Below are 9,717 nucleotides of genomic sequence, written 5' to 3'. Positions count from 1 at the left end.
TGGCTGCCGGCCGCCATCTTGGCTGGCAGTTAATTTGCATATCGCCCTGATTAGCCAATGGGAAGGGTAGCAGAGGTACGGCTAATTACCATGTTTCTCTTTTATTAGATAGGATAATGGATGAAGTAAAAGGCAGGTTCTTTTTAATGCAAACTTTTGACAGATTAAAGCGTATTTTATTTTTAAGCATCATTAAATTAGGTAAACATAACGGTCACAGTTCACTCGTTCAATAAATACAAGTTGATTCTCTATTCTACATCCAGCTGTGTGCTTCAAAGTAAAAAGAAAAACGTAAAGCTTACCAAATATGCACAATTCTTACAGTAGGTTGATGCCACTTGAATACCTCACACCTCCATTTGAAAAGGTTAATGTGTTTTGTCGTTCCTCTCCAGTGGCTAGAAGTGCCTATTGTAGGACTTGTGATAGTGCACATCATACCGCGAAAAATAATGTCATTCAGCCACGGGAGGACCGTAGGGCAGGAGGGAGGGTCATGCGAGAGGGGAGCCTGTGTGTGGAGGAGGATCCCGAAAAGTCCACATTTGGCTTTGTGCGCCGCTGCCGCCGGGTCCCGTCGGCTTCTATGTTCAGGATGCAGAACAACAGGAATGTTAAGATCCTGGAAGAAACATAATCCGAGGGCTCTAAAAGAAGGCCTGCTGATTTGATAGAACAAATATGAGCAAATAAGAGTAAGCTATGGAGCATATAGTGTGGACTTTAACAATAGCAGTACCATCTACTCAGCTGTCACTGTGTGCCAGCCCCATCCTGCGTGTTTATATGTGTTACTTTATAAAATGTAGTTTCTGATTTAGGAGGTCCAGGGTGGGGCCTGCGGGTCTGCATGTCTGTCAAGGTCCCATGCACTGCACTTGGAGGGTCTAGAGCAGCATATTGGAGTCACCTGGGAAGCTACCTGACCCTCACCACCCTCTGAAACTCCGAGGTGGTTGGCCCTGCGGGTATCCTGGTGTCGAGTTTTTCAAGTTCTCCAGGAGATTATGATGTGCAGCAACGCTTGAGAACCACTGGGCTTAAGAAAGAGGCAGGAGAGAAGTTGTGAAACATCACCGGTGGTTTGTTTCTGATACATTCAGTGGTCAGAATGGTAGAGTTTTGTATTGCTTTGTTTCTGAATTAATGTGTTCAGTTTGAGAAATTTTCCTCACGGGTGTGTATTTATAAGAAATAGGACATGATTGATGTGTGCATGGTACTTACAAAAGTGCATACAAGCACTTTCCCAGGCCATTTGCATAATATTCAGATATCTAGCAAGCACCTACTATGTGCTAGGCACCAGGGATATGGCAGTGAACAAGGCAGGCAAGGACAGGCAATAAACAAGTAGACAAAACCTTTCAGGCAGGGTTACATGCTAAGGAGAGAATGGAAGATGTGACAGAAAATAAGGGCTGAGGGTACTGCTTGAGATAAGAGGTTCGGAAGGACTCTCCCAAGTGACATTTTGCTGAGACCTGCAGCGTGAGAAGGAGCCAGCCTTTTCCAGAACCGGCTTGTGAGTTAAGAAGAAGAGCAAGTGCAGACTCTGCAAGGGTGGGGAACATATACATTACATTTGCACTTAGAAAAATTTTTGTATATTTTTGAAAATAATTAAATTTGCTTTTCCTTTGCAAAAAATAACCAACATTTTTGCATCCCAGGAAAGAATTCCACGTCGTTCTGGTTTAAATAATGGTACTCTATGTTCTGTTTCTCTGGAGTACTTACTAGTATTTTCATTTGAACTGAATCCCCCAGGTCACTCTCCCCTCCCCCATTTATTTCCGAGTGCCCAGCATGGTTTTGTTAGAAAATAAGAAGGTCTGTATTTTTATGAATGATTAGTTATTAACTGTTACTGTTGTTAATACTTCAGATTTCAGGTTTTGAGAGTGGGAATCTTGAGTCTTTCTGTTTAAAGACTGTGATGCTGCTTTACTGTTTCTATCAAGATTCAGGGTTGGGTTGAGTGGGTTTTAATTTCTTGCAACCATTAAGTGGGCAGCAGACTCCCTAGGATAGATAAGAAGGTAGTGGCCAACATATGCACTATTATTTGTAATACTTAAAACAATAAAATTAAATTTAAAAAAAAAAGAAGGTAGTGGCCAAGAACCTGAGATCTGGAGTCCTGTTTGATTTTGTCTCCCTCACTTACAAACCTGGGACTTTGGGCAAGTTTTTGACTTTCCCAAAGCCTTAGTTTTCTTACCTATTAAATGCAAACAGTAAAGGTTTTAAAAGTGCCTTAACTTGTGGGTTCTCTTGAACATTACACACCACGACGGGCACCCAGGGCCATGTAGACAACTGCCAACACCGATTGCACACAGTAACCAGATTCGCAAAATGACTCATTGGATTGCCAATTGACTCAATGTTTCTGTTGAAGTATAACAAACAAAAAGAAAGTGCACCAAGTTAGAAGATGAATTATCCAAGTAAACACATGTGTAACCACAATTTAGGTCAAGAAATAGAACCATCAGCCCAGCCGGTCCTCTTCAGCCTCTCCCAGTGAGTGTTTCCTCCCTCTTCCTAGAGTCCTCAGTTCTAGCACCACAGATTGCTTTTGCCTGCTGTTCAACTTTGTGTAAATGGAATCATGACGTCTCTTCTTGATGTGTCTGGTTTCGTTAGCTCCACGTTATCTTTAAGAGATTCTCCATGATGTCATGTGAGGTTGCAGTTTGTTCATTTTCATTTTGTACAATGTGCTACGATATAAATGTATTCCTCTCTTCTACTGTGGGTTGACTCCAGGTAGGGGCTGTCATGAGAAGTGTGGTATTACGAACATTCTGGGCATATTTGGGTGTCCTTATATGCATACACACTGTTGAGTGTTGTAGCTAGGAGTGGTATTGCTGTATCATAAGGTACATAGATGTTCAGCCTTAGTGAATAACACTGAAAAGTTTTCCAAAGTAATTGAACCAATGTGTTCCAAAAAAAATTTTTTTTAACTCTAAACTGCTCTTAAAAAGTCTTATTTATTAACTAGAGGCCTGTTGCACGAAGAGATTTGTGCAATAGGCCTTCCCTTCTCCTGGCTGCTGGCACCGGTTTTCCTCCGGCACCTGGGACCCAGGCCTTCGCTCTGGCCAGAGCAGCCTTCCATCTCCCATCTTCTCGGCCCCAGCCAGAGCCGCCTTCCGTCCTCCGTCTTCGCTGCTCCGGCTCACCTTCAGCCTTTGCTCCGCCACTTGGAGCCTATGTATGCAAATTAACCGCCATCTTTGTTGGCAGTTAATTTGCGTATCGCACTGATTAGCTAATGGGAGGCATAGCAAAGGTACGGTTAATTACCCTGTTTGTCTATTATTAGATAGGAAGGATTCACAGAAACTAGTTTCTTAATTCAGTGATTGCAATGATGTTCTAGGACAGGCTTTCCCAAAGAATGGAATTCTTCTAGTCCTGCCACAGACTCTGAGAATTAAAGTGGGTTCTTTGTTCAGACAAATTTGAGAAACATTGCATAATATATCCTCTTCTGAGAGAATGTACATTAACATGAAAAACTCTGAGGAGCCCTCCATTCAAAATGAATGGTTTAAGTTTGATTCTTTTGCCCCACCGAGCCCTTTTGAAGCTAAAACACCTGCTGATAAGACATAGACTAAGCCTGGGATTGGACTGGGCAGTAAGTTCTGGTGCTTAATCACGGAGGTGCCGATGACTCGTCTGGGATGGCGGTTTCCTGTGATAGTGACAGCCTTGGCACGCTTCATAACCTGGAAGCAGACGTGCTCTGTCTCTGGAGGTTTTCTGGGCTTTTCTGTTAGTTGAGATGTTTTTTCAGCAGTTAAGGATCAACCACCCAATCAACAAGTAATTACTGGCAGCTGCTGTGTAGCCAGCATTGCACTAGGCTTGTGGGATAGGAGAGGATGTTTGCTTAGTGTAGATGATGTGGGATCCAGTTGGGGAATGCACGTATAGTTACATATATAATCATGACTTTATCTTTAATAAAATGGAAATTGCTTTTAAATTATAATTTATATATAGTTTATTTCTTGACAGTGATGTGTGACATTATTATATAAGATCTCAGTAATAAAATCATGGTCTACTTCCCCGTTGGCCTTTTTCTATGTTTCTGTTCATCTATGTTTTCAGGGTCTTCTTCCTGACCCTCCCCTGGGATTTGGGATTTAGAACCATGTCAGGGTTCACCGAGCCCACTGCTCAGCTGGCCCAAGGAGGCCTGTGCTGGGAGACCAGCTGCCTGTGATCCCGCGTCAGGGCATGAGCCCATCCCAGACCTGAGGCCAGGCCAGTGTGATTCCCGTGACATCATAGTGTGTGCATCCGCCCGATGCCTGCGTGCCATTCCACTTCGGAAATTGCTGAGGGCCCCTGAGCTGACTGGGCAATCCATCTTCTCCCCCACAAACCTCGAACTAACTGAATTAGCATTGGGATTCTTGGCTTGGAGCTGAAAAAAAGAAACTCTTATGAAGTGAAATAACTTCCCCAAGGGGCACACAGTTGTTAAGTGTTGCAGCCAAGATGTAGGGCCATTTAGCTCTGATATCCAAGCATTTTTTATTATGCCTTTTCTTCCTTTTTTGGGGTAAATTTCAAATACAAAGAAACCTATAAATATATGAGAATGCCTCTGTTTCTCTCACCCTGAATGAACCACTGTTATATAGTATTTGTGGTTAGTCTATTTTTTCCCCTTTTCGCCACACACCTCCTTCATTCTTCCACTCCGACACCCCACACTGCTGAGTGTGGGAGGTATCCCTGCAGTCCCTTTACGAAGTAGTTACGGGAACAGAATTAAAGATAGGGTACAGCAGTGTCACTGAGAAGTGCCGTGTTTTACTTCCTGTAGTGGCCCCTGAGGTCTCTAAGGGGGAAGTAGAACTGTCGTAGAGGGACATGAGACACCAGCTGACATGAGAACTTAGAGATTTTAAGTCTTGAATACCAGCCACCCTCTTCCGTGATGAAGTCAGGAACTCTGAATTCTGTGGACCAGCAGTATTTTTTTTTAAATTATAAGTTATAAGTCTCCCTTTCCCCTCTTTGACCTCCCTAGTCCCCTGACCCATATGTCAATGCTGTTATGTTTCTTATGTATCTTACAGAAATTTCAAGCATTCTGACTACTGCTTACTACTGAATGTTCAATTGGTGAAATCGAAGGTCTTCCACTCACTCAGAAGAAAGAAATCCAGAAGAAGGTAATAAATAGAAATATACTTATGGCTTTGAAACCCCCTTTTCTTCAGGTAGTGAGAATTCATCAAGATTATTTCTTTAGAATGATCCCTTTTGACAGTAAAAATCAAATTAGAGACACAGGATGGAAAAGATGCCAAGGGTAGAACACAGCTGGTGATGGCAGCCTCTGTTTGTTGAATAACTAACACGGGCCACATACTTTGCACACATTAGCACAAATTTGCACGGTATTAACATCTTCAGGATGTAAAGAGGAGGAAGCTGAGGCCCCAAGAGGTAAACAACATACATGCCTGCCTTGTTGGGAAAGGAAGGAGCTGGGCTGTAGACTCTGGTCTCTCTGCCCACCTGTGTAGTAGGAAGCCCAAATTCTGTTCTGGCCAGTCCTTGAGAGGCCTTTCCTGCCTTTTGGACTAGATAGTTCCTCTGCTTTTTGCTGCTGCTTTATTTTCTCCGTGGTCCCACAGGCCATAGCAGCCATGGGTGAACTACGGCCCTCGGGCCGATTTGAAATGAATAAAACTAAAAAAAAAAAAGACTGTACCCTTTTATGTAATGATGTTTACTTTGAATTTATATTAGTTCACACAAACACTCCATCCATGCTTTTGTTCCGGCCCTCCGGTCCAGTTTAAGAACCCATTGTGGCCCCTGAGTCAAAAAGTTTGCCCACCCCTGGGCCATAGGCATCATAACCACAGTCACATTTTCACATTTCGAAACCATGGCTTGTAAAACGCATGTAAGTTAACTTCTGTAATGAGAGTTGCTGTTTTGAGTTTTCCCCAATGTTGAAGAGTAACAGGGCCTCCACTGCCTACACGACTCCCTTTACTCGGGGCACTTTCCTTGCGTTTGTCCGAGACTTGTTAAAATGTGCTGCTTTGTTAGAATGAGAACTAGGAACTAATGTGAAACAAGAACTATGAATTTTCCAAAATAATCAAGAATATTTTTAACCTTTATCTTGATGTAAAAAGCTCAACGATATTTTTGGTTGTTGTTACCCACTTGTTTACAGTTGAAGTCAGTAAGATTCGGGTTAGGATTTGGGGGTTCGCTTGGAGCTTTGTTCTCCTGCTCTTTCTCCTTAAGTAGACAGTCAGGTATCATTTGGAAATGTGTTTTGGGTGGTGGCTGACTAACCTGGTCTCTGGTCAATCTCCCAGAAGCTGAGCCACGCGCTTCTGAGCTGCTGTGGATGGCCCTGGCTCTCCTGACCACACTCCCCAGTAGGATGTCACTGAGATCCCTCAAATGGAGCCTCCTGCTGCTGTCACTCCTGAGCTTCCTCGTGATGTGGTACCTCAGCCTGCCCCAGTACAATGTGATAGAGCGCGTCAACTGGATGTACTTCTATGAGTATGAGCCCATTTACAGGCAAGACTTTCGCTTCACGCTTCAAGAGCATTCCAACTGCTCTCATCAAAACCCATTTCTTGTCATCCTGGTGACCTCACACCCCTCCGATGTGAAAGCCAGACAGGCCGTTAGAGTTACTTGGGGTGAAAAAAAGTCTTGGTGGGGATATGAGGTTCTTACATTTTTCTTATTAGGCCAACAGGCCGAAAAGGAAGACAAAGTGTTATCATTGTCCCTAGAGGATGAGCACCTTCTCTACGGTGACATAATACGACAAGATTTTTTAGACACATACAATAACCTGACCTTGAAAACCATTATGGCCTTCAGGTGGGTCAATGAGTTTTGCCCCAATGCCAAGTACATCATGAAAACAGACACCGATGTCTTTATCAATACTGGCAATTTAGTAAAGTATCTTCTAAATTTAAACCAGTCAGAGAAGTTTTTCACCGGTTATCCTCTAATTGATAATTATTCCTATAGAGGATTTTACCAAAAAGCCCATATTTCCTATCAGGAGTATCCCTTCAAGGTGTTCCCTCCCTACTGCAGCGGGTTTGGTTATGTGATGTCCAGAGACTTGGTGCCAAAAATCTATGAGATGATGAGTCACGTCAAACCCATCAAGTTTGAAGATGTTTATGTTGGGATCTGTTTGAATTTATTGAAAGTGGACATTCATATTCCAGAAGACACAAACCTTTTCTTTTTGTATAGGATTCATTTGGATGTCTGTCAGCTCAGACGTGTGATTGCAGCCCATGGCTTTTCTTCCAAGGAAATTATCACATTTTGGCAGGTTATGCTGAGGAACACCACATGCCATTATTAATTTCATGTTCTACTCAAAACTTAGAGAAGGACAGGACCCTTTGTGGGAAGCGTCAGAGTTGGCACTGTAATGGAACACTCATGAGAAGGTCACTGTGTTGGCTTGCACTGAACTGAAATTCATGACGCACCCATAGACTAGAGACTACAGGCTTACACTTTACTTGTGTTATATTTTGACAGAAATCAAATCAGGCCCTTTAAAGATGATATTGAGAGGAATGAAACAAAGTCTTTCGTTAATAACAGGACCAAACAATTTGAAAAAATCATTCTGTAGACTAGAACTTCTTAAAGGGATTTTATTGAATTATAAGCTCATTGGTTCATAACAACAAAGCAACGTGAAGCTCTATTTATTGGTAGTATAGTCAGTTAATGGTTTTGTGTATCTCTTATGTGGATTACCAATTTTAAAAATATATAGTTCTGTGTAAAAACTTGGAGTTATACCAAACTATGACCTGTCTTTGGTCATTCAGAAGGTACTTCAAGGTGTTGCAGTATTTCAGAGTTATCAATTATTATTTAATATTGCTTAGAAATTTTTTAGTGTTTAAATGTTATGTTTTTTCAATACTGTATAAACAGAATAGTGAATCACCCTTTACATTTGAACTCTTTTCCAGTTACTTCACTAATGTGTTATTGACAACTCCATTAATGTAAAGTCATTGGTCATTATTGTGTATCAGTAATCTCTTTAACTTTGATAAATATTTTATTGTGGTAATATAGAGAAGAATGAAAGGGAGAAAATCTAAACTATTGTCTTGTTTTTAAAAATATAATCCCCAGTGTTTTTAGATGTCACTTTATCGGTCTCGTTTTCTACCTGGGAACTAGGATTAACATAGAATGCCAGGCAGTGTGTTTCCTTTGGGAAAGGACTCTAAAGGCAAAAAAGAAAAGACTCTGATGGCCAGAATACATCGAAAGGAATGTCGTATTCTGGTACTTGAGTTGGAAAGAGAAGACTAAAGATTTGAGGTACATTACTAATCTCCGTGTGTTTTCTCATTAGCAATCAGTTTGAGAATAAAGAGGGAAAAAAACATGCTGCTCTATTGTTATTAGTTTCACATCAAGAGGAAAGCCCTAATGTGTGGTCTAAAATCAAAGCTGATTTTCATGTCGTGTAGAAGTATATTTATTTTTTTTATGGAAGCACTGATGTCTCTTTTGTTGGATCTGTTACTAATAGATTAAAGAGGAACGCTTCTTCCCCATATTCTTGGGATTGTGCAATTTCCAATTATGACTGAAATGGGACAATTGATTCCTTTTTTCTGGATCAAATGATGGCAAGTGATCAAATCCTTTGGCAGAAAATATAAACTTGAAAGTACATAGTTAGCTCTTGTAATACATAAATATTTGTAATTCTTCTATAAGAAAAAATTTCAATTAGAACTATTGTAATTTGTGAGTCTCTGTAACAAGGCTATTTCCATTTCCCTGGTTTCAGACCTGATTCAGTCATAATAAAATCAATTCAGTGAAGTAGTCTATGGAATCAATCAATCCCTATTCACATAGGAGTCACTTTCTTTAAGACAAGTGGTGATTATTTTTGCGGTATGATTAGATTTGGTTAATTTTGTAAATGTTTATATTGTTGTTTGTGAAGCTAACTCAGAAGTTTTTAAAAGAGAACTTTTAAAATAAAAAATAATTTCTCTTCACTTTAAAATAAGACAAAAACAACCACAACAACACAGACGTAAAATATGAATAATTGCCAAATTTCAGAAAACTGTTCCTTCTCAACTAGAGATTGGTGCCTAAAAGATCTCGAAAAAGTTAAATGATTATAAAAATCAATATGAGGTTGTGTCATTACATTTTTTGTTTTTAACTACATGTTTCTTTGTAGTTAAGCTTCAGGTAAAAAAAAATTAGTCCTCTGTGTTATTAAAATCTTGGCCTCTGATGTTCAATCACATAAACAGCTGTTTTTATTTTAACTCGTAATCAAGTCTAACACTGGAGCCTAACCTTAGGCTACTTCCTGTCTGCCACAGCCCTGCCAGTCCCACGTCTTACACATTCTTTCGGCTTCACTCTTCCAGTTTGCTTGCCCACGAGTTCTGAGTTTGTGACCCCTCGCACATTAGCTCTTGCCAGATTATGCCGCAAGGACAACTGCCAGACCTCAGAGGTTGACACCATGTTTTCTTTTTATCCGCATTGCACACCCCTGGTTGCCATCGTTGGCTGGGGCCCGGCTGCATACATCTCTTCATCTCAGGACCCAGGCTGAAGGGCAGCCCTGGTCTGGAGCATGCTGCTCTTAGGAGGAAG

General features: G+C 41.1%; 1 protein-coding gene across 5 annotated transcripts in view; it reads left to right on the top strand.

Moving 5' to 3' along the window:
* B3GALNT1 (beta-1,3-N-acetylgalactosaminyltransferase 1 (globoside blood group)) overlaps window positions 1–9,350 on the top strand; it is a 16,720-nt gene extending 7,370 nt beyond the window's left edge. For 3 of the 5 annotated variants that reach the window (XM_014537967.1, XM_005864130.2, XM_005864128.2), the window contains 2 exons: window positions 5,121–5,216; window positions 6,387–8,916. In XM_014537967.1, coding sequence (XP_014393453.1) covers window positions 6,419–7,414 — 996 coding nt within the window. In that variant the 5' untranslated portion in view covers window positions 5,121–5,216; window positions 6,387–6,418 and the 3' untranslated portion in view covers window positions 7,415–8,916. Of the gene's footprint in view, window positions 1–5,120; window positions 5,217–6,378 lie in introns of all 5 variants that reach the window. The other 2 variants (XM_014537968.1, XM_014537969.1) reach the window with 2 other exon arrangements.
* The last annotated feature ends 367 nt before the right edge of the window (window positions 9,351–9,717 follow it).

The sequence above is a fragment of the Myotis brandtii genome, unplaced genomic scaffold (assembly GCF_000412655.1).
Source record: "Myotis brandtii unplaced genomic scaffold, ASM41265v1 scaffold186, whole genome shotgun sequence".
Taxonomy (NCBI): Eukaryota; Metazoa; Chordata; class Mammalia; order Chiroptera; family Vespertilionidae; genus Myotis; species Myotis brandtii.
Note: the sequence above shows the minus strand (reverse complement) of the source record. Positions and strands in the feature narration are given on the sequence as shown.